This window comes from Ornithorhynchus anatinus, chromosome 17 (assembly GCF_004115215.2).
Source record: "Ornithorhynchus anatinus isolate Pmale09 chromosome 17, mOrnAna1.pri.v4, whole genome shotgun sequence".
Lineage (NCBI taxonomy): Eukaryota > Metazoa > Chordata > Mammalia > Monotremata > Ornithorhynchidae > Ornithorhynchus > Ornithorhynchus anatinus.
In genome coordinates, this window is record NC_041744.1 from 15885312 (window position 1) to 15910984 (window position 25673).

At 45.2% G+C, this 25673-nt stretch overlaps 1 protein-coding gene across 2 annotated transcripts; it reads right to left on the reverse strand.

Moving 5' to 3' along the window:
- Positions 1-563: 563 nt before the first annotated feature.
- Positions 564-25313, reverse strand: LOC100680686 (killer cell lectin-like receptor subfamily F member 1). Of its 2 annotated transcripts, none has more exons than XM_029082776.2 (6): positions 25159-25313; positions 9151-9249; positions 8732-8842; positions 8025-8182; positions 5135-5247; positions 564-1569 (listed from the first exon to the last, which is right to left on the reverse strand). In XM_029082776.2, the coding sequence occupies exons 1-6, from the start codon at positions 25244-25246 to the stop codon at positions 1464-1466; spliced, it is 675 nt and encodes a 224-aa protein (XP_028938609.1). In that variant the 5' UTR covers positions 25247-25313; the 3' UTR covers positions 564-1463. The 2 variants fall into 2 exon arrangements, with proteins under 2 accessions (XP_028938609.1, XP_028938610.1); XM_029082777.2 differs by having other exon boundaries at positions 9151-9268; positions 25159-25235.
- Between the last annotated feature and the right edge of the window lie 360 nt (positions 25314-25673).

Sequence of the window (25673 nt, forward strand, 5' to 3'; positions counted from 1 at the left end):
ACCATTGACTTCTTGAGAACTACCTGAAGTCTACCCCAGCGCTTAGAACAGTGCTCGGCACATAGTAAGCGCTTAACAAATACCAACATTATTATTATTATTATTATTATTATTAGTTTTTGTAATTTGGTTGGGATGTACAGGAAGAGAGAGGACTGAAAGTCAAGAAGTTAACATATTTTCTTTCACCAGGATCAGAAAAAGCAAAGTTTGCATCTAAGATAGATGTCTAAATTTTGTAAAAAATTGCAAAAATCTAATCAGCAAAAATTTTCTCTCCCTGAATCCTTGTCATATTTCCTGGTTCATCTGAGAGATAACTCACATTTGTAGGGTCAATTCCTGCACAATTTTTAGATTATACAAATGTCCCAATGAGCTGGGATTGATCAGTCTACCCTGCACTGAACGCCCCATATCTGATCTCGCTCACCCCAAATGCTTGGATATCGCTGCCCAGACTGAGCGCCATGCTCAGAAGTTGCTCAGATTCAGGCCCCTAAGCCCTATGGGACACAACAAAGGGACCTCCCAGATGAAGAGGAAAGAGGAGGGCACACAAGTTTCGAATGTTATTCCACTATTCCATCTCTTCCCAGAAATTCACAGTTTATCTATACATTCTAAGCAAAATTGCTCACAAATGCTCAGTGGGAGAAACATAAGGGCATCTTCAGAAGAATGAAATGCTCTGTCTACTCAACCTGATAATCAAGATGTGCAATTTAAGCACCCAACCCCTGGGTGTGACATTGTTTTCAATTTAGTTTGTGTTGTAAGTATTCAAATTAACACAGTCTTCATTGATCTTATCTGCATGAGGAAAAGGTGCTTAGGGCAGATAACTTTTCCACTGCCAATACTGTTCTGGCTTCATTTATGCATGGGGCAACCTAGCCACATAGCAGCAATATCATGGCAGTAATTTCAGAGTAGTTCTACAAACTCAGCCAGGGTTACTGGATGAGCTGTGCTGAACTATGTGAAAGTTAGGTCACACTGAGCCATTTTAAGGATGAACTTGAAGCTTCTCGGGCTTGCAAACTTAGCCGGAGCCCAGATCCTTGAACTATAATTCTCTTTATTCTACAGCCCCCAGTGTTCCTGGGATAGATGTGTCCATCTAATTACCACCTACAGGCCCAGAAATGGTTGAAGAGAAGTCCATCAACATTCAAGGGGTTGAGCAGTCCTCTTCCTCAGGATTCAGCCTCCTTTTGCTGCTGCAGGGGAGGGAAGGAGAACAGGAGTCTCCTCCTGTTGGGACAGTCTGTTTCCTTAGTCATCACCCAGCTGGGCTACCGAATGAAAAGGAAGAACCCAGAGGACAGTCCCCATCATTTCCCCCAAGCCTTAGGCATGCCGGAACATCAGAGCTCAGGGGGAGGGCAGGTGCTGCCTGTGTGTCCCCAACAGTCACAGAGGCAGAGAACAGGAACCTCATTGGGTCTCAGGGGGTCACACTACTGCTCGCAGATCCAGGGTCTTGTATTGTTACAGTCTTCAGGATAAATTCCATCCCTTGAGAGCACAGCACATATGCCCTTGTCTGAGCCTTTTACCTGGAACCTGTGCAGAGAAGGAGAAAGTCTCTGTCAGTGTTTATATCTGCCCCCTAAACCACACGTGACCAAAGCCATGAAAAACAAAGCATCAAACCTTGTCTAAGTGAAATCAGGCAGTGGGCTCGCCAAACTCAATGCAGTTAGCCTTTAGTATCTTTTTTTCTTTGGATTTGGTTTCATGGGAATCTGTGCCTACGAGACTGGTTAAGGTCTGGTGAGGCAGATCCTTTAACCAGGGATCAGGAGAAAGTGGGGCAGGGAGATAACTGGAAAAGACTATGTTTTTGTTTCTCCATCTCTCCCTTGGCCAGTTTCTAGGACATTCCAGTTTCCCCCACCTTCCTACCTTTCCTTCCATAACTCGGGTAGATCAAGTCAATGGGAGGATGATCTCCTAATTATCCAGGAATTCTGCCAAGGTCTCTGCTGGCCAAGAACCTCCTCCCTGTCTTCCCCTAAGCAGTGTCTAGTCCCAAAGATGGGGAGGGCGGGGCAGAGACCAAGACTTCCAGTTGGTCAGGAGCAGAGAAGGCCAAAGAGGCTGGAGTGAGTGCTCCCCAAATGAGAATCCAAGGAGTCCCCAGTTTGCAGGAGAATCCCTTCCCCAGTGTCTCCAGGCAAAGTGACACCACCCTCTACCTTTCCTTTCCACCATCCTTTTTTTAATGGTATTTATTAAGCACTTCCTATGTGCCAGGCACTACACTAAGACAATCAGGTAGACATATTCCTGTGCCACGTGGGGCTCACAATTTAAATCCCCATTTTACAGATGAGCGTAGTGAGGCACAAAGAAGTTAAATGGCTTACCCAAGTACACACAACATCCTCCTGCCTCTTCCTGCTTCAGTCTATACTCCACTGCCCGGATTATCTTTCTACAGAAATGCTCTGGGCATGTCACTTCCCTCCTCAAAAACCTCCAGTGGTTGCTTTATTAACCTTCGTATAAAGCAAAAACTCCTCACTCTTGGCTTCAAAGCATTCCATCACTTTGCCCCCTCCTACCTCACTTCCCTTCTCTTCTTCTACAGCCCACCACATACATTCCGCTCCTCTGCTGCTAACTTCCTCACTTTGCCTCATTCTCGACTGTCCCGTCATCCACTGCTGGCCCATGTCCTACCACTGACCTGGAATGTCCTCCCTCCTCACATCTGCCAAACTAACTCTCTTCCCCTTTTCAAAGACCTACTGAGAGCTCACCTCCTCCAGGAGACCTTCCCAGACTGACCCTTCCCTTTCCCTCTGCCCTTTCTCCCCTCCCCATTCCCCCTATTCCCTCCCTCTGCTCTACCCTCTTCCCTTCCCCACAGCACTTGTGCATAATTGTATATATTATTTAGCGTGGTTCAGTGGAAAGAGCATGGGCTTGGGAGCCAGAGGTCATGACTTCGAATCCCAGCACTGCCACCTGTCAGCTGTATTGATTGTGGGCAAGTCACTTTACTTCTCTGTGCCTCAGTTACCTCATCTGTAAAATGGGGATGAAAACTTTGAGCCTCATGTGAGACAACCTGATTACTCTGTACCTACCCCATCACTTAGAACAGTGCTCTACACATAGCGCTTAACAAATGCCAACATTGTTATTATTACTCTATTTTATTAATGATGTGTAGCATGGCTCAGTGGAAAGTGCCTGGGCTTAGGAGTCAGAGGTCATGGGTTCTAATCCCGGCTCTGCCGCTTGCCAGCTGTGTGACTTTGGGCAAGTCACTTAACTTCTCTGTGCCTCAGTTACCTCATATGTAAAATGTGAGGTATCCCCCAACACTTAGAACAGTGTTTCAAGCACTTAGTACAGTGCTCTGCACATAGTAAGCGCTCAATAAATACTATTGAATGAATATTCATGATTCTATTTATCCTGGTGGTATTGATGCCTGACTACTTGTTTTGTTGTCTGTAACCCCTGTAAGCCTGTTGTTGGGCAGGGATTGTCTCTGTTGCCGAATTGTACCTTCTAAGCCCTTAGTACAGTGCTCTGCACAAAGTAAGTGCTCAATAAATACGTTTGAATGAATGAAATGGTAGAGCTTGAATTAGAACCTAGGTCCTCATGACTCCCTGGTCCATGTTTTATTCCCCAGGCCACTTGCTTCTCTGGCCCAGTGACAGTGAAGAAGGAGAGTCATTTTGAGGGAGATTACAGGGGAGGGGAAGAGGAGCAGGGGTGGAGGGAAACCATTTAAACCCCCTTTGTTCTGACCTGCCCTTCCCTGCAGCAGCTAAGCTGGTGTCGGCCATAAAGGGGTAGGATCTCTGACCCAGATGCCCAGGGCTGGGGCTCTTCTGGCATCCCTCGCTGACACAGCCCCAAGGCAGGGCTGGCTTCACACACCCCAGGGAGGTTTGGGTCTGAGACCTTGTGTTTTACCCTGCTAATTGGCATTTCTGCCCCAGGGCCATCTATTTGAAAGACAATGGAAACACTTTATTTCAGGGGAGCAAACAATTCTCATCTTTGAGAAGGACCAAGTGGTAGACATCTTTGGTGAGCCCTGGGTAGCCACTACCTTTAGGCAACACTGCTGCTGCCACCAGTTTTATGGAAGATGCACTGCTGACCCCTCTGGCAAGGTGCCTAGGGGCTATAGTTCAGCTCACTGTCTGAAGCCAACCCTGCTGCAGGAGGTCTGAGTGCTACCTTTCAGGAGACAGTGGGGTGAGTAATTGGTTGAGTGTTGAGGGAGTGGGACAGGGTGAAACTGGGGTGCAGTGAGATCCAGGAGAAGGAAGTGAGATCACAGTTGAGGTGGAAGGGCAGCCATTAGGCTGAAAGAGGCGCAGAAGGTGGACCAGAAATGACAGAACCAAAGCCTCAGCTGCCCTTCCTTGCAGACCTAACTGGAGCAGTCAGACAACTCAGTGTCTCCAAAGGGCCACCAAAGTACCCCCACTGATGGCTCTAGGTGTCCAGAGTGTCCAATCAGGGATGGGGGGAGCCCAAGGGCAGCTGAGCTGCTGAGCCATACAAGGCCCCTTCAGGCAGAAGGAGTCATAGGAACAGGGCCTAGTTGTGGAGTGGGGCTGGGGGAAGGGATCAGGCTCCAGGATAACACTGGGGTTGAGGAGATGAGTTTGGGGATCAGAGATGAGATGGGGCTGATTTGGATAAGGGTGGGGCCAGTTGGAGGAGATGCGACTATGTCTTTAGCTACAACTCTGAGAAGAAATGTTATAAAGACACTAATCCTGTCCCTGGTGGTGTCTGGCCCGGGACAGTGTCCTAGACAATCTGATCTCCCCTGGTCTTGGGACCAGGATGTTTTGTGGGTTTGCTGGGGGCTCCTCCCCGTCCCTGTGCCAATCAGGAAGAGCCTGTGGACATCAAGCCCGTCCGGGCTGTGTCCTGGCCCAGACCCCTGGAGTGGGGCAGGGTCACTGTCACTGTTGACCCCAGCACGGTCAGGGGCCCCTCAAAGCCAGAGAAGAGCTGCAGGGATCTGAGGGGACCAGGCCCGAGGGGTCAGGGGACGACAGAGAAAACTAGCATTTGAAGTCTATGCTAATGGATAGTCAATCCCACCTCCACAATCAGAGATCAAACTCCAGTAAATACTCACAGGTTCCAGTCAAGGCCAGAGCCATCTGGCCAGGTCCAGTTGCTCCCAGGATTTGGAATGTGCAGTCCAATCCAATAATAAGTTGAGGCTGACATCTGTGACCACAGGAAGCCCTGGAGAGGGGACAGCAAAGGGTGAGTGGAACCCTGGGACCCTGAACATTTCTTCTGCATCAGCATTTCCCCACACTAGTAACACCCTCCTTCTCTCAGACCTAGCTCACATAATCCCTGGTTTCATCTCCTTTCCTCAAGCACCAAAGTGCAGTTTTTATTTCTTTCAAGCTTTCTGTACACAGAACTCAGCTCACAGGTGGTGGAGAGAAAGGACGAGGTTTGATGATGATGATGATGAGAATGGAGCCTTCCATCAGGAATACTGGATGAGTCTGACTCCTGAGACTTCAGGAGTGAGAACCTGCACAGAGGATAATAGTTGATTATAGTACTAGTGGCTTGCTCAGCACCACTCACACTCTGCCATTCCTGTCAACTATGGGGCAGAGAGTGCGATAATCAGAGTGGTGGGCATGGGTGCAGCAAATATCAAGTACTGCTGGAGTCTTCACCCATGTTAGCTAGCCACTGGAAGAACTGAGGCTAGACCCCCAAATCTCTAGATGCCTAGAGCAGTGCTTTTTCCTTTGGACAAAACAACAGGGCTAGGGGAAAAGGAGAAGGGAGAAGAGGAGGAGGATCAGGGAGAAACAGAGAAGCAGAAGAAACAGTATTTAAAAAGAGGATGAGAAGAGGAAAGGAATAAAAAAAGAATTGAAATAGTAGGGCAAATTATGAAAGATGAGAAGGGAGAGACAACATCGCATTTGTGGCCAGAGTTAGACTAAGGGATTGATAGAAAGGAATTAGTGAAGAACCAAAGTTGTGATAGGAAGTGGAAAGACTGGAAAAAAGTAGAAGATGGGGGAAAGATGGTCAGCAGTGGGAGTTGGGTAAATCACAGACAAGTCCACACAGCCTCAGTAAATGTTTCATGTAGAGCAAAGACTCAAATGACAAGAGTCTGTTGAGGAGTCTGAAGGGATCGAAGACAGAGGAGGTGACCCGAAAGGTGGTTTCAGTATGGGATTGAAGGAGTCGGGCTTCAGGTGACGAGAAGGGCTGGGAGAGTGGGACGTGCAAGGGTACAGAGGCAAAGGAGTTATTTATGAAGGCTCAATCAAAAATTTATCTACCAATCTATGTATCTATGTATGTATTTATCTACTATTGCTGTCCTCCACTTCAAAACCTTATTGAAGGCACATCTCCAAGAAGCCTTCCCTAAGCCCTCCTCTCCTTTTCACCCATTCCCTTCTGCATCACCCTAACTTGCTCCTTCACTCATTCTCCCTCCCATCCCCACAGCACATATGTTATTATTTATTTATGCATGTATATTGTCTGTCTCCCCCTCTAGAATATGAGCTCACTGTGGGCGGAGAATATGTCTTTTTGTTGTTATATCGTACTTTCCCAAGTGCTGAGCTCAGTGCTTTACACACAGTAAGCACGCAAAAATTTGATTGAATGAATGAATACCAATAGCACTTATTGAATGAACACTACTAATTGCTTGCGGGAATTCAGTATTCATAGAAGATATTACCCTGAACTCAAGAAGCCTGCACCTGAACAAGGAAGACAGCACAAAATAATACATAGACAGGAGGAAGAAGAGACCCAAAGGAAGCATATGCAGAAATCTAAGGGGTTAAATAGTAGAACATGGGAATTGATGATAAGTTGAAAAACGCTACCAGCAGTTATGAGTGCATAAATACTAAGGTGATGCAAAGTACTGAGGTGGTACATAGTAAGCGCCTAACATGCCATAATTATTATTTGGGAGAACATGAAAACTAAAAGTTAATCCTAGGAAAGCCTCCTGGAGGAGGTGGGACTTCAGAAAGCCTTTGGAGATGAGATCTGTGGTCTGGTGGATTTGAAAGGGGAGGGGTATCCAGGTAGAAGGCAAAGCTTGAGGAAAGGGTCAGAGGCAGGAGAACCTAGATTAAGGCACAGGGGAAAAGTGAGCTTTAGAACAAAAATTTGTCAGAAGTCTCTGCTTGGTGTGGAGATTGTTGGGCAACCAGTGAAGATTTTTTTTTTTGTGGTATTTGCAACATCCAGAGCCCTCGGTGGCTCCTCAACAAGACCACCACGTTGCCTCTCCAGGATCCCGCACAGGCTCCTCCATGCCATCAAGGAACCTCCATCCCGACCTTCCCTTCACCAACCTAGTAGGATGAAGAGAAGCAGCAGCAGCTTGGCACCAAATTCACAGAACCTCGGAAAGACTGTAGCGGTTGCTGCCAGAGCAGTAACTGTGGCCACGGTAGTGACTGTGGACTCTGAGCCACAAGGAGCCTGAAATTCTGGTCCTCTAGACACAGAGCCCTACTGAGCTTCCTTTTCATTTTGAGAATGTGCCCTTGTCTTTATGCTTCTTACTTTATGTATATGTCAGTAACTTCCTCTCCCCACTTGTATTTTTAGACTGTTAAACCCCTGAGGGCCAGGGACTCTGTCTAATTCCCACTTTGGTATTCTTTCCCAGTGTTTAGTACAGTGTCCTACACCCAGCAAGTGCTTAGTAAATGATACTACTACTGCTAGTACTATAAGCTACTAAGCACTGATTAGGTCACTGCCAGTTTGTAAATTTTCCCTGAGAACAAAACATTTTGTCATCATTCCTCCCAGGTATAAACCCAAAAGTTACATAGGCTGTTTCCTGTTATAATGGAGGATCGAGTGCCCATCAGGGCATCTGTCCAGTATGGGCACTGAATTCTGGGTGAGGACTCTTTATAAACACCCAGGACAAACCACGGACTTAATAGCGGAACCTTTAGTCCCCAGGAAAGACAACTTCAAATTTCATCCCTCACCAAATCACACATGTCCTTAATGATTGTCAGATTTGAATCCTTTTGTGTACAGTTCGCTTTACTCTCGTTCCAAGTTTTCTTTTCAGTCTGGGAAATCCAATAGCATTTCCCTTGATGCCACTTCCAGTCTGCTGGGCACGTTTTCCGATTGGGAGTTTCTGGGAAGAGAAAGGAAATAGGCAGTTCTCGGGACTCTGAAACCGAAACCATCGTCCCTGGATCCCGAGGTGCACATTGTTGAGGACAATCCCAGATCAAACTCCTCTTCAAGGACCTCCATTAATCCGATTTGCTTGTATCCATTTGAGTGTTTAGTACAGTGACTGGAATTCAGTAAGTGCTTAACAAATACCACAATTATTATTATTAAAACCTTATTGAAGGCACATCTCCTCCAGGAAGCTTTCCCTGCCTAAGCCCTCCTCTCCTATTCTCCCACTCCCTTCTGTTCCACTCCTTCTTCTTCCTTCGTTCATCCTCCCTCCCATCCCCACAGCACATATGTACGTATCCATAATTCATTTATTTATTTATATTAACATCAGTCTCCCTGTCTAGACTGTGAGCTTGCTGTGGGCAGGAACTTGTCTGTTTGTGGTTGTATTATACTCTCCCAAGCGCTTAACAAAGTGCTTAGCGCCCAGTAAGCGCTCAATAAATATGACTGAATGAATGAATTAACCTGAGGGAGAACTAAATGTGGTTACTTGTTATGGTGATCGTAGGCACAGTCGATCCGGGGCAGCTGCTGCATTTGTCTGAATTTTCTGTACCATTCCCTGAAGTATGTGGTGAGTACATCCTCATGTGGCTGATTGCTGTCGAAGAAAAAGAGAGATTTAAAACAGATAAATTTGAAGACCTAATCCTTGAACTCCAGTGGCTTTGTAATGGCCATAAATAGGAAAAAATATTTAAATTAACAGAAGGGAAGAAAATAAAACACCGTTATTATATCTCATAATAGATAATAGTAGTAATATTAATAATTGTGGAATTTGTTAAGCCTTAACTATATGCCAAACACTTGCGGTAGACACAAATTCATATTCCTCATTGCTTCCTGGAACATCTTACCCAAATTCCTTAAGCACACAACTTAGCATACTGCTAGTGATTCACTCACCAAAAGCACTCAGGGCCATCACTGCCACCAGGAGGATGATGATCACAACACAAGCCACTTTCAGAGCGGTCCCGTGCTTCTCTGTTGATTGGTGGGATTCTGAAACAGAAACTTTTCACTGGAAACACAAGCCCAAGCAGTCAGGGACCTCCAAAGGTGCAGAGCCGGAAGCAGATTGTAGATGCGCTGCCTCAGGGCTACATTTGCGATACCCAATTCCTCTCTTTGCTACGATAGTAGCCTTCTTTGCTGCTTCCACCCAATCATTATTCTGTTGCCTCTTCCCCCCTTTGCAACCAAAGCTCCCTTCATCACCGCCCTCTCCTCCCACGGCCTGGGCCCTAGGAGAGAGAGCTGGAGGGGGGAAGGACTTGGGAGAGGAAGGTAGTTGCTTTGGTGGAGGGGAATTAGTTGGGTGGAGTTTGGAGTATTAGTAGGGTCAGGACGTGCTGCAGATTTTGGGTCACCTCAGCTAGGGAAAAATTGGCTTTCCCTTCCCATTCCATGCAATGGTGATTCTTTCTTTCATTCATTCATTCATTCGTATTTATTGAGCACTTACTGTGTGCAGAGCACTCTACTAAGTGCTTGGGAGAGTATGACATTACAATAATAATAATAATAATAATAATGTTGGTATTAGTTAAGCGCTTACTATGTACCGAGCACTGTTCCAAGTGCTGGGGTAGATACAGGGTCGTCAGGTTATCCCATGTGGGGCTCACATTTTTTTATCCCCATTTAACAGATGAGGTAATTGAGGCACTGAGAAGTGAAGTGACTTTCCCAAAGTCACACAGCAGACAGGCGGCGGAGCTGGGATTAGAACCCATGACCTCTGACTCCTAAGCCTGGGCTCATTCCACTGAGCCACTAAAAAGACACATTCCCTGCTCACAACGAGCTTACAGTCTGGAGGGGGAGACAGGCATTAATATAAAAAACAAATTACATATATATGGATATATAAACAAATTAGAGATATATAAATAAATGAAGAAATTACAGATATCACGGAGATTAGGGTCATCGTATTGCGCCATGCCTGCATGCATCATCCTGCATGACATCACCACACTGCATTGAGCTGTGATGATGATGATGATGCACTGAGCATCATCATACAGCATTCTGTAGGACACCATTATAGCACATTGTTTAAGTACACAAAGAAATGTAATGATGGCCCATGGAATCCTAAACCTACAATGTTTTTCTGGGAGACCCCTTCATCCACCCCCATGGGCTCCATGGCCATTGAACTCCCCACCCAGGACCCTGCTATCACAGGTACTCCTCTGCCTGAGGCTGAGAGTTTTCAAATTTTTAACCACCTTTGGGACACCCTCAAGGGGTAGGCCTCCCTTCCCCTCCAATGCCCACTCTAAGGTGTACCTCAATTGCTTGCTTATCTCATGTTCAGTCCAATGCCAGACCTCAGAGAGGCAGGAAGGTTGAACAGGCCGAGTGGGGAGGATATACTAGCTTTGGTCACGGGGGATTTAGTGGAAAGAGGATGGAGTAGAGTAAGGCTCCATTCTGCCTCACCCCTGCCCTGCTAAGAGCCCTCAGCCACACAAATTGGAGTGGTCCCCATGACACAACTCCCCTGTATCCCAACTCCAGGACTCTGAGGTGGATTGTGGGGTAGAGCAAAAAATTATATCCATCTCTGGATCAGACAAGCAACTCTGGTAGTGATAGTACTTAGCTATTGATAGTGGCTTAAATTCCAAAAGGCTAAAATGTAGATGTAACTACTAATTATTAATCGTCGATTGTGTACAAAGCATTGGGAAAAAAATACACATATAGAAATTAGACATGGATCTTGACCCATAAAAGACCCACGATCAAAGAAAAAATGTTGGAAGAGGAGGTCTGATGACTGACACATAGTGAAAGACAAGAGGTGGAAACACAAAAATGATGTAAAAGATGAGGACAATGATATATACAATGAAATATATCTGTTCTCCCTCCGATTTTGACTGTGAGCCCCAAGTGGGACAGTGATTGTGTTGGACCTGATGAACTTGTATCTATCCCAGTGCTTAGAACAGTTCTTGACAAATACTAATTAATCAATTGCATTTACTAAGTGCTTACTGTGTGCAGAGTATATAATTTACCTTGTGCAGAGTACTGTACTAAGTACTTGGGAGAGTACAATACAATGAAACACACATTCCCTGCCCACATGACCTTATATTACAGATAGTAATATTACTATTAATTCTATTATTATATTATTGATAATATAGCTCCTTCCCCTCTCCCTTCCCCTCCCCTCAGCACTGTGCTCATTTGTAAATATTTTTATTACCTTATTTATTTTGTTAATGAGGTGTACCTCTCCTTGATTCTGTTTATCGTGATTATGTTGTCTTGTTTTTGTCCGTCTGTCTCTCCCGATTATACTCTGAGCCTGTCATTGGGCAGGGATTGTCTCTATCTCTTGCTGAATAGTACATTCAAGCACTTAGTACAGTGCTCTGCACGTAGTAAGTGCTCAATAAATACTACTGAATGAATAATTATACTATTACCATAATCAATGTCATTATATTCAATAGTATTTATTGAGCGCTTACTATGTGCAGAGCACTGTACTAAGCGCTTGGGATGAACAAGTCGGCAACAGATAGAGACAGTCCCTGCCGTTTGACGGGCTTACAGTCTAGTCGGGGGAGACGGACAGACAAGAACAATGGCAATAAACAGAGTCGAGGGGAAGAACATCTCGTAAAAACAATGGCAACTAAATAGAATCGAGGCGATGTACAATTCATTAACAAAATAAATAGGGTAACGAAAATATATACAGTTGAGCGGACAAGTACAGTGCTGTGGGGATGGGAAGGGAGAGGTGGAGGAGCAGAGGGAAAAGGGGAAAATGAGGCTTTAGCTGCGGAGAGGTAAAGGGGGGATGGCAGAGGGAGTAGAGGGAGAAGAGGAGCTCAGTCTGGGAAGGCCTCTTGGAGGAGGTGAGTTTTAAGTAGGGTTTTGAAGAGGGAAAGAGAATCAGTTTGGCGGAGGTGAGGAGGGAGGGCGTTCCAGGACCGCGGGAGGACGTGACCCAGGGGTCAACGGCGGGATAGGCGAGACCGAGGGACGGTGAGGAGGTGGGCGGCAGAGGAGCGGAGCGTGCGGGGTGGGCGGTAGAAAGAGAGAAGGGAGGAGAGGTAGGAAGGGGCAAGGTGATGGAGAGCCTTGAAGCCTAGAGTGAGGAGTTTTTGTTTGGAGCGGAGGTTGATAGGCAACCACTGGAGTTGTTTAAGAAGGGGAGTGACAGGCCCAGATCGTTTCTGCAGGAAGATGAGCCAGGCAGCAGAGTGAAGAATAGACCGGAGCGGGGCGAGAGAGGAGGAAGGGAGGTCAGAGAGAAGGCTGACACAGTAGTCTAGCCGGGATATAACGAGAGCCCGTAACAGTAAGGTAGCCATTTGGGTGGAGAGGAAAGGGCGGATCTTGGCGATATTATCAGTACAATTATTAAAAATACTATTATCAGTATTAATACCTCTACTACTATTAGTAATACTACTAATAATGATAAGAAGATCAGTAGGTCAGTGTAGCTACAGGAGCCGTTTCAGGCTACTCAGACCAACAGTTTCAATTGTCACAGCTGCAGACACAACCACAGCTTTACCAATTTTTTAAAAAAGTTGAGAAGAGTTCCTTGGCGGGAATTTCTCCAGCTGGAGAAAGGCCTGTGGTCCTGATGGGAAGGGGCCGGCAGCCTCTCTCTCTCGCATGAGAGGACCCAGTGATCTCAAGAAAGAGGATCTGATTGGAGCTCCGGCTACACAGCCGTGACTGTAAGGATGCAGAGAGCGGAGGATGACCTCAGTGTATACAGAGTCCAACACAGACCCCCATTCAAGAGACAGTTAAAGGATACTTTGATGATGCTCACTCCTGTGATGGTCAATCTGACCAAGTCCCATCTGGAGGCCGCAAGTCGCTCAATCTTGTTCCTCCCTCTCAAAGAGAAAATTCATCCAGGAGGGGTCAGTTGTATTTGATCATGTGATTTGGAACAAAGCCAATTACGAGGGAAGATTAAGGAAAAAGGAGAGGGTAGAAAGACTCCATGAGTCAAGAGGAAGGACATTCTCCATTTTGGGTCCGTGGGCTTGGACAAGAGACCGAAGTCATTCAATCGTATTTACTGAGCTCTTACTGTGTGCATAGCACTGTACTAAAGGCTTGGAAAGTAGAACAGTGCTCTGCACATAGTAAGCGCTTAACAAATACCAACATTATTATTATTATTATTATTACAATTCAGCAACAGAGACGATCCCTACCCGACAATGGGCTTTGGCTGGGTCTTCCCTGTGAAGGGCTGTGATTGACGGAGAGAGTGGATTAGGCCATCTGCAATTTACAAAAAACCCTCCAGAATCATTAAGGGAGAAAGACTGCTCTGTGGGGATGGGAAAGTTACCCCTTTTTGTAAAGATATCACCTTAAGCCTAGGCATTTCTTTTAAGTGCTGCAAATATCGACATATTGATAATGTTGATAAAATATTGATCATGTTTTTGATCATTTCCATGCTGAAACTATTTACATATTTTGCTTAAGCAAAACCACTCACGGGGTGACCTAACTCTAACTTGAAGCTAATGAATAGGGAGTTATTATCCTTAACCACTGAAGAATCCATAAGCTGAATATACAAGACCTCCAGCTGTCAGGGACACATAATTGCTGGGCAGAGCTGGAATTAGAAACTTCCCCAAGGGCCCAGCACTCAGGCCTCTGGATTCTTTTGCCATCGTGGGATGCCCAACTAGAAAGGGGTAAAATTTGGGATGTCTCTCATCGGTGCCTTGAAAAATCTTCCCTTATCTCAGCCGGAAAAACTGAAGGTGCTAGGACCCTGGGGTTACCTCTCATAAAACTATAAGAGAGCAGTGTGGTCTAGTGGAAAGAACACGGGGCAGAGAGCCAGTGGACCTGGGCTCTAATCTTCGCTCTGACACGTGTCAGTTGTGTGACCATGGATAAGTCATTTCACTTTTCTGTGCCTCAGTTACCTCATCTGTAAAATGGGGATCAAGATGGTGGAATATGGGACAGGATTAGTACAGTGCCTAATAAGTGCCTAATAAATATCATCAAAAAAAGAGAAAGAAAGAAAAGAGAGCCCCATGTGGGAGAGGAACTGCATCTGACTTTCTGACTTGATTATCTTGTTTCTATTCCAGCGCTTAGGATGGTGTTTGCATACAGTAAACAATAAACTCTAGACTGTGAGCTCACTGTGGGCAGGGAATGACTGATATTATTTTGTGCTCTTCAAAGCGCTTAGTACAGTGCTTTGAAAATGGTAAGTCCTCAGTAATTATGAATGGATGAACTTCAATGCTGTTATTATTACATTTGGGGGGTTGCTTTGGCTAGGAAAAGGGTTGAAAGGATCACCAAACTGCTACAATTCTCCTTGGAACTAAATAGGGATGGATTGCTCTAGTTAATATTTTATAGATTACTCAGCATTTCAAGAGTATCCATTCCTGAATCCTGCTCCCCGAGGGTTCTATAAAGATGGAAGTGAAATTGGACAATCAGCCTCGAGGCTATTAGAAATGGGTGCAGGCCACAAGATGTCACTTACAGGAAGGAGCTATCTACTTTCGGGGCTCAAGGAATTTCTTCCTTGACATTTCACCCTGGTTTAGCCTCCATGGTAATAATATCTGGTCTCTTGTTTGTGGAAAAAAAAAGACAAAGAGGAAACAGGATTAGTTTATTTCAAATGATTTCATAGTCACAGTTCCCTTTTCTCATTGTTTCCACTGCTTCCATCTGCACCAGCGGTTTGGATGGAAAGGGGAAGCAGACTGAGGCTGGGGCCAAGCCTACGTCTCTTTCCTTTTGTCTTTCCGGCTCTCATTCTAGTATCACCTTCCAGATGTAATCAGGGTAGATGGGGCTGGCTTGTGGGATGTCTGAGGGAAAAAGATGCCCAGGCACTAAGTGCTGCACTAGTTTTCTACCTGATGTTCTCACTCCAGCATTCATGGATGGAAAAACATCCCTACTAGAAAGTGTAAAAGTCACTTGCCTATGGATTTATCTTTCAACAAATAAAGTATTTCAAAACAGTATTGAAAAGGTCATGGAAATGGAAGCCAAGAGACCTGGGTTTGAGCCCAACCTCTACCTCTGTCCTGCTGGGTGACTTTGGGCAAATTAATTGGTCTCTCCTTTCCTCAGTTTCCCCCCCGTATAACTGGGGTAATGGTACCTTACCTTCCTATTTTTTAGACCGTGAGCCCCGTGAGGAAAAGGGATATCCGATCTGATCAACTTGATATTTATTGAGTGCTTACTGTGTGTGGACCACTATACTAAGCACTTGGGAGAGTACAATGAAGTGGGATAAACAAACTTTCTTCTCTCAAAGAGCTACACTCCAATCTAATGGGGATGGTTCCCCAGGCTTTTTTTTTCATGGAAATTTTTAAGTACTTACTTTGTGCCAGGCACTGTTTTAAGCTCTGGGGTAGATACAGGTAATCCGGGTGGACACAGTCCCTGTCCCACTTGGGGCTCACAGCCATAATCCCCATTTTACAGATAAGGTAACTGAGACACAGAGTAGCGAATTGACTTGCCCAAGGTCATACAGCAGACAAGTAGCGGAGTCAGGACTAGAACCCAGGTCCTTCTGACTCTGCTCTATCCATCTGACCACCCTGCTCCTCTGTAGTTCATATTGCAGTTCATACCACAGTGTTTCAGTATTTCCTAAGCATTTCTAATTATTATTAATAATGTTGGTGCACTGAACTCTCCTGAGTGCTGCACTCAGTGCTCTGCACCCAGTAAGTGCTCAATAAATACCACTGATGATGATGGTGACTACTTTTCCATATGCTTCCATTAGAGAAGCAGCATGGCTCAGTGGAAAGAGGCTTGGGAGTCAGAGGTCATGGGTTCAAATCCTAGCTCCGCCACTTTTCAGCTGTGTGACTTTGGGCAAGTCACTTAACTTCTCTGGGCCTCAGTTCCCTCATCTGTAAAATGGGGATTAGGACTCTGAGCCCCACGTGGGACAACCTGAACTTGTCAGCTGTGTGACTGTGGGCCAGTCACTTCACTTCTCTGTGCCTCATTTACCTCATCTGTAAAATGGGGATTAACTTTGAGCTTTAACTTTAACTTTAATCAGTGGGACAACCTGATTACCCTGTGTCTACCCCAGAGCTTAGAACAGTGCTCTGCACATAGTAAGCGCTTAACAAATGCCAACATTATTATCACCTCAGCGCTTAGAACAGTGCTTTGCACATAGTAAGAGCTTAATACCATTATTATTATGTTCTCATGGAAGAATTATGGTCCATGGTGGGTAAGACAGCTGAGAGTTTAAGGAGAAATAGGTCAGAGAAGATGTTTTCACATCGGTATAGGATGTGGTGGACTAAAAGAAGATAGTGTATCTCACCACCTTCTAAAGTGTTAAGAGAAATGGCCCAGAAACTGGCCTGTGTTATAATAATATTATTAATAATAATAGTGGTATTTGTTAAGCACTTACTATGTGCCAGGCACTGTACTAAGCACTGGGGTAGTTACAAGCAAATCAGGTTGGACACAGTCCCTGTCCTGCAATGGGCTCACTGTCTTAATCCCTATTTACAGATGAGATAACTGAGGCACCAAGAAGGGAAGTGACTTCCCCAAGGTCACACAGCAGACAAGTGGCAGCCTTTACTGATGCCAAAGAAACCACATCAAAGCGGTTTCACTCCACGAACACAGTGAAAACCAGACTTAATTTTAATTTTGCACCTTCCTCTAAGTGGTTTCAAGTTCGACACAGAATAAAGCATTATTAGAACACAGTGAGTCAAGCCAATGACCCCATCAGTCCGGGATCCTGTCTCCATCAGGAGCTCCAGGATTCTTGGAAAAGCCACGGGATGGTAAATTTCTTATACATCAGTTCTGATGGCTTAGCGATGAAACATTTGGCTCATCTAGCTTTCCTCCTCTTCAGTCCTCTCCGCCTCACTGTAAATGCAGTAGGAACGGGGGGAATGAGGTTGGATCAAAGTTGGTAGATGGGCATTAAGAAACACAGCTCTAATTAACTTGTACCTACCCCAGTGCTTAGAACAGTGTTTGACACATAGTAAGCACTTAGCAGATGTCATGAAAAAAAAAATTAGACTGTAAGCTCCTTGTACCCTCCCAAGTGCTTAGTACAGTGCTCTGCATACAGTAAGTGCTCAATACAATGATTGATTGATGTCTCCTATAATGAAGTGGGATGGGTGGCAGTTATGAAACCCTCTATCAGACACTGGCAGACTCCAAAGAAACCATCAGAGGTAAACAGGAACTCAAAGAAGCCAACCACAAACAGAATTGAACACAAATTCTCTGACAAGCAAATTTCTTGGACCAGCAAACACTGCAGTTCTTTTGCTAAACACATGTCATTTGCAGCATGGCCTAGTGGAAAGAAAACAAATCAGAGGACCTGGGTTCTAATCCCAGATCTGCCAATTACTTGCTGTGTGACCTTGGGAAAGTCATTTGACTACTCTGTGCCTCAGTTTCATCAAATGTAAAAAGGGAATTCAATACCTGATCTCCCACCTACTTAGACCATAAGCCCCATGCAGGACAGAGACTGTTTTCTACCTAACTGACCTGTACCTACTCCAGAGCTTAGAACAGTGTTTGACACAAAGTAAACACTTAACAAATACCTTTTTTTTTTTTAAAAAAAAGAGACTTGGGAGTAAAGGCAGTGTCCACCAACTTTGGATACAGGCATCACGTGCATCATACATCTCTGATCTTGGAAGTCGAGCAGATGATGCTTATTATTGTATCGTACTTTCCAAAGTATTTAGTACAGTGCTCTGCACATGGTAAGTGCTCAATAAATATGAGTGATTGACTGACTGTCAGAGGGGATGTGATGGAAATGGTTTCACTGGTTTTGAAATACGAATTTTTAATTTTATTTTCTTCAGTAGTATTTGTTAAGCATTTACTATGTGCCACACTAAGTGCTGGGGTAGATACAAGATAATCAGGTTGGACACAGTCCTTGTCCCACATGGGACTCACAGTCTTAATCTCCATTTTACAGATGAGGTAACTGAGGCACAGAGAAATGAAGTGACTTGCCCAAGGTCACACTGCAGACAAGTGGCAAAGCTGGGATGAGAACCCAAATTCTACTGACTCCAAGGCCCAAGCTCTACACTAGGCCATGCTGCTTCTCTCCATCTATGACTGGACAGCGCTTTCCATAAGCAAGTCTCATCTTTGATAAAGAAATCTATAGTTTCTTCTCCAGCTCTAACAACACACTAAAGGTGCTACTTTTCTTGGAAATCTTCCCCTGGTAAACTCTCGTGCAGTGAAGCAAATGTGATTTCTGATCAGGCTATCAGTTGGCCAAACACCCTGACTCTCTGGGAACATGAAAGCATTTTGCTGCTGAGTTTCGGATACAGAACAAAAAGAAAGTTTGCACCCCAACAGGACGATGATTGGGATTTTGCCAAGAAGATACTTACCAGCAGGGAGAATGGGGCAGTGCCCGAGGTAATAATAATAATGGTATTTAATGGGCGCTTACTGTGTGCAAAGCACTGTACTAAACATTTGGGGAAGTACAATGTAATATCAGACACATTCCCTGCCCACAATGAGCTCAAAGTTTAGAGGGGGAGACAGACATTAATATAAATCAACAGATAAATAGACATTTAAATTACAGATATATACAGATGTATACATCTGCGCTGTGGGGAAGGGAGGGAGGATGAATGAAGGAGCAAGTATGAGCAGCACAGAAGGGAGTGGGAGAAGAGGAGAGGTGGTCTCATGCAGGGAAGACTTCCTGGAAGAGATGTGCCACCAATAAGGCTTTGAAGTTTGGGACAGCAATTGTTCGTGTGATATGAGGGGAGAGGCTGTTCCTGGCCAGAGATGAGATGAGGGCGAGAGGTCAGCAGTGAGATAGATAAGATGGAGGTAGAGGAACGAAGCGTTGTAGTAGAAGATCAGTGAGGTGAGGTAGGAGGGGGTAAGGTGGTTAAGTGCTTTAAAGCCAATGGTGAGGAGTTTTTGCTTGTTGCGGAGGTGGATGGGCAATCACTGGAGTTTCTTGAGGAGTGGAGAAACATGGTCTGAAGGTTTTTGAAGAAAAATGATGGGGGCAGCAGAATGGAGTATGGACTGGAGTGGAAAGAGACAGGAGGCAGGGAGGTCAGCAAGGAGGTGAATACAATAATCAAAGAGAGGTAAGATAAGTGCTTGCGTTAATGTGGTAGCAATTTGGGTGGAGAGGAAGGGGAGGATTTTGGTTACGCTGTAAAGGTAGAACTGACGAGATTTAGAGATGGCTTGAATATGTGGGTGGAACGAGAGAGTCAAGGATAACACCATGATTATGGGCTTGTGAAACAGGAAGGATGGTGGTACAGTCAATAGTGATGGGAAAGTGAGCGAGAGGAAAGGGTTTGGGTGGGAAGATAAATTCAGTTTTAATAATAATAATGATAATTACTGTATTTGTTAAGCACTTACTATGTGCCAAGCACTGTTCAAAGCACTGGGGTAAATACAAGGTAATCAAGTTGTCCCTCATGGGGCTCACAGTCTCAGCTCCAATTTTACAGATGACATAACTGAGGCCCAGAGAAGTTAAGTGACACAGCAGACAAGTGGCCCAGCGGGGATTAGAACCCATGGACCTCTGACTCCCAAGCCTGTGCTTTTTCCACTAAGCCATGCTGCTTCCCATATTTTAGCCAAATTAAGTTTGAGGTGATGGGAGGACATCCAAGTGGAGATGGCTTGAAGGCAGGAGGAAACGTGAGACTGCACAGAGGGAGCGATCAGGGCTGGAGATGTAGATTTGGGCGTCATTAGCATAGAGGTGATAGTTCAAGCCGTGTGAGTGAATGAGTTTTCCAAGATGGAGAAAACAAGGGGACCCAGAACTGAACCTTGAGAGACACCCACAGTTAGGAGATGGGAGGCAGAGAAACCCACAAAAGAGAATGAGTGACCAGAGAGGAGGAGAACCAGGAGAGGACAGTGTCAGTGAAGCTGAGGTTGGATAATGTTTCCAGGAGAAGGGAGTAGTCAACACTGTCAAAGGCAGCTGAGAAGTCCAGAAAGATTAGGAAGGATTAGAGGCCATTGGGTTTAGCAAGAAGGAGGTCGTTATTGATCTTTGAGAGGGTGGTTTCTGTGGAGTGAAAGGGATGGAAGCCAGATTGGAGGGAGTTAAGGAGAGAATTAAAGGAGAGGAACTTGAGGCAGCAGGAGTAGAGAGCTCGCTGAAAGACTTTGGAGAGGAATGGCAGGAGGGAAATGGGGCGATAACTGGAGGGAGCTGTGGGGTCAAGGGAGGATTTTTTTTTAGAATAGGGGAGATATGGGCATGTTTAAAAGCAGTGGGGAAGAAGTCATTGGAGAGTGAAAATTTGAAGATGGCAGTTTGGGAGGGAAAAAGGGAAAGGGCAAGTGTTTGGATGAGGTGCGAAGGAAAGTGGTCGTATGCACAGGCGGAGGGGGTGGATTTTAAGAGAAGGCAGGAGATATCCTCTAGAGATAGTGCTGGAAAATATGGGAAAGTTGAAGAAGGGTCAGGAGAGGGGAGGGCCTGGAGAGGGGCAGAGGAGATTTTCGGGAGATCACGCCTGATAGGGTCAACTTTGTTGAGGAAGTAGGTGGCCAGGTCATTGGGAGCAAGGAATGGGGGAGGAGGGGAACAGGGGGCTTGAGGAGGGAGTTAAATGTCTGGAACAACTGGTGAGGATAATAGGCATGGGGGTCAATAATGGTCGAGAAATAGTTTCGGCAGGCACAGAAGAGGGCAGAGTTAAGGCATGCAAGGATAAACTGGTAATGGATGAAATCACCCTGATATCTAGATTTCTATCAGCAACACGCTGTGGCTCTTGCACAGGAGTGAAGGAGGCAGCCTGTAGAGGTGATCAAGGGCTGAGGGTTAGTGGCACGAGATCGACAAAGGGATAGGGTAGCGAATGAGTTAAGTTTAATAGAGAGGATGGTGATGAGAGCGTCACTTTGGTCATCGACGGAAGGTATGGAGGCTAAATGGCACATGATCACTTGAGAAAATTGGATGGGGTCAAAAGATTGGAGGTCTCTGTGGGGGAACAATATAGATTTACGGACAGGAGGTTGTGGGAGAGAATGCAGATGAGGAGGTTGTGGTCAGAGAGAGGGATTTCTGAGTTGGTGAGGGTTGGTGATTGTGCAGTGGCTACAGATGATGAAATCTAGTGTGTGTCCTAATTGGTGAGAGGGTGAGGTGGGGTGGAGTAGGAGGTCAGAGGAGTTGAGGAGTGATCGAAGGCAGGCAGAGGAAAAGTCATCAGGAATACCTTTGTGGATATTGAAGTCCCCAAGGGTCACTGTAGACAAGGAGAAAGAGAAGAAATGCGAGAAAGGGATCAAAGTGGTTAAAGAAAGGTTAAAGAGGTGAATCAGACCATGATTGGAGAGGGGGCTGATTGCTGCTGATTTCTCAGTATTCTAATCCTCTCAAATCCTCTCGCTCTACCTCCATCTCCTCTATCTCACCACCGATCTCTCACTCACATCCTGCCTCGGGCCTGAAACGCCCTTCCTCTTAATATCCAACAGGTAATTACTCTGTAGCTTTTCAAAGCCTTACTGAAGGCACCTCTCCTCCAATAGGCCTTCCCTGATGAAGCCCTCCATTCCCTCTTCTCCCATCCCCTTCTGTGTCTCCCTGACTTGTTCCCTTTATTCATCTCCCCTTCCAGCCCCACAGCCCTTATGTACATATCTGCAATTTATTAATTTGTCTTAGTGTCTGCCTGTCCCTCTTGACTGCAAGCACATTATGGGCAGAGAATGTGTCCGTTCAGCTTTTTATTGTCCTCTCCCAAGTGTTTAATACAGTGCTCTGCATACAGTAAGCACTCAATAAATAAGATTGCCTGACTATAGAGCCAGGAAGGGCCTGGTTGGCACCATAGCTTCTAAGACCCAGATGGGTGACAACCCTTGGATTCTGAAGCAAGCAGATGAACAGCTGGCTTCCCTACAGCTTGGTCAGGAAGAAGGAGCCAGAGAAAGACCATCTGCCCTGTTCTTCATTTTCTTTCTCCAGGGTAAACAGTATCTAAAAAGCATATCTCCCGACTCCTCAATTTCCTCCAATGTTTGTCCACCCATCTCCACATCAAGCAGAGACCCCTTATCATCTGCTTTAGGGCTCTCAATCAGCTTGTCCCTTCCTACCTTACTTCACTGACCACCTACTACAATCCAACACGCACACTTCGGTCCACTAACATCTCTGTACCTGATCTTGTCTATTTTGCCATTCACCTCTTGCCCATATTCTCCCTCAGGCCTATAACTCCCTCCCTCTTCATATAACAATAATAATAATGATGATGGTATTTAAGCACTTACTATGTGCCATGTAAGCACTGTTCTAAGTGCTGGGGGAGATACGAGGTTATCAGGTGGTCCCAGATGGGCCTCACAGTCTTAATGCCCATTTTACAGATGACATAACTGAGGCGCAGAGGAGTTAAGCGACTTGCCCAAATCACACAGCTGACAAGTGGCGGAGCCAGGATTAGAAGCCACGACCTCTGACTCTAATGCCTGTGCTCTTCACTAAGCCAAGCCGCTTCATATCTGACAGACCACCCGTCTTTCCTCCTACAAAGCCATACTAGTATCACATCTCCTCCAAGAAGCCTTCCCAGACTAAACCCTTATTTCCCCTCCCTGCCATCCCCTCTACAGCAATTATCAACTTGGCTGTGTAACCCTTAATCACTTCAGCCCCACAATACTTACGTAAACATTCTTATACTCTACTATATCCCCTATTTCCTAGTGCTTGGAACATAGTAAGTGCTTAACAAATACATAATCATTATTATCCTTAATCTACTTTAATGTCTGTCTCCCCCTCATAAACAGTAAGTGCCTTCTGGGCTGGGATAGCATCTACTAACTCTATTGCATTTTAAATGCTTAATACAGTGCTCTGCATGTAGTGAGCACTCAATAAATACCATTGATTGATCGGTTGATTAATTGGATTGGGAGTTTAGTCACCATGAGCTGAAGTCTGAATTTGGGGATGACAAAGATTGTCAGCCCCATAAGGGACAGGGACCATGTATTCTCAATAACCTTTTATCTACCCCAGGGCTAGAACAGAGCGTAACACTCATTCATTCAATCGTATTTATCTAACGCTTACTGTGTGAAGAGCACTGTACTAAGCGTTTGAGAGAGTATGATATAATAATAAACAGACACATTCCTTGCCCACAAGGAGTTTACAGTCTAAGGGGGAGAAAGACATTAATATAAATTACAGATATGTAAATAAGTTCTATGGGGATGGGAGAGGGGATGAATGAAGAGAGCAAGTCAGGGTCATGCAGAAGAGGAAATGGAGGTTGAGTCAGGGAGGAAAGGAGGCTTAGTCAGGGGCTTAGTAAGTGCTTAAGAAAAAACATTTAAAAAATACCCAAAACACAAGAGTGTCCCTCAAGCCAAGAGGTGGGGCGGTTTGTTCTGGATTCCTAAAGGAGGGCTATGACATGTCTGTGGAAGCTTGAGGCAAGTCAGGTTAAAAATATCCCAGAAAGTAATTATTTGTGCATGCCTGACTTCAGAACCTGGGTGGGAGAGTCGGGGGAGCATTATGGTTGCTGAGTGCAAAGGAATCCTGTTAGTTGTTTTCTCATTTGTTATTTCACGGTAGGAGGAAGCTTGGCTGGGTGGGAAGAGTGTGGAACTATGACTCCAGAATTTTGACATCTCATTTTAGCTCTGTCCGGGGTCGCTCTGCTCCCTTTTGCAAGTTACTTAATCGCATTTGGCCTCAGTTTCCTCATTTTAAAGGACTGTAATCTCACAAATTTGTGTCCAGTCTCATAATGCATCCACCCCAGTTCTTTGGCACACTCCAGAATAATTATACTATTATTATTAATTTATAATAATAACAATAATATTGCTGTCTACACTACAACAGACTGCTTGTACTTGGTTTTTATCCCTTTGAATCAACCGATATTTTAAACTGTACAACTTCCTGTGGGAGAAAACTCCACATGCTGACACCTCAGTGTTTCCAGAGACATAGAAATGAAAAGTAACTTCCCCAAAGTCCCACTGGAAGTCTAAAAATACTGTCTTGCTTCTATTTTATGTTTTCACAAGAGAAGCAGCATGGTCTAGTGGATAGAGTATGAACTTGAGTGTCACAAGGACCTGGGTTCTAATCCCTGCTCTGCTACTTGTCTGCTGTGTGACCTTGGGCAAGCCATTTCACTTCTCTGTGCCTCAGTTACCTCATCTGTATAATGGAGATTAAGACTGTTAGTCCATGTGGGACATGGGCTCTATCCACTCTAATTAGCTTACATCTACCACAGCATTTAGAACAGTGCCTGGCATACAATAAGCATTTAACAAATACCATAAAAAATAAAGGTGTAGCCTGATCTACTTAATAATTATTATGGCATTTGTTAAGCAATGTACTGGGCATTGTTCTAAATATACATTAATCAGATTAGACACAGACCGTGTCCCACAGTCTACACCCCTATTTTACTGTTGAGGTAATTGAGAAACAGAGAAGTGCAGTGACTTGTCCAAGATCACACAGAACGCAAGTGACAGAGCCGGGATTACAACTCAGGTCATTCTGACTCCCAGGCCAGTGCTCTATCCACTTGTTACCAAGACTATCTCTTACTAACAATATGGTTTTTATACAAATGTTTGCTCTACCATAATCTCTGCTCCCATTCCAGCCACAGAACTAAATATTTCTCCCAGACACACACACACACATACACACACACATACCACCAGCTCCTCATCACCAGGCTAGAAAGGAATGGAAACCTTAAAAGACTAACCCACATCAATCCCAGCACTCAACCACCAAGCTGTACGAAGCCTGCTTACCCCGGGTTTGCGTTCGGGCTTGGGGTTTGGAAGAGGAAGGTTTTTTTCTGGTAATTTTGATATCGGCATACACTGTCTCGCCAGACATTGTTCCAGGCAGGAGGGAGAATTGAGAGAAAGGTCCTGTGCTGAAGAGTCCTCTGTGCTTCTGTAAACCAAAACCAAGTGTTTAGACTGAAGAAGGAAATGTTGCAACTGTGATGCTGACGGGGTATGGACTTCCCCCCATAATTTCATATGAGCAGGGAACAGGATCTGTTGTTAAACCAGAGCCATGGTGCACTACACTCCTGAGAAACTCTGCTCCTCTGGAACACAGGTGGGAAACCGAGGCTGGGACCTGCAGAGGGTCTGGGAACTTTGGGCTCCTTTGATATGAAAGGAAACTGTTCACAGGCAGGTTTGAGTAAGAGCCCTGAGGAAAAAGTTTGATGTTAAGGAAAGCCAAGTGATCTGCGAATCCACACAGTTCACTAAGCAGAAATCATTCACTTGGCTGTCCTTCATGTATGAAG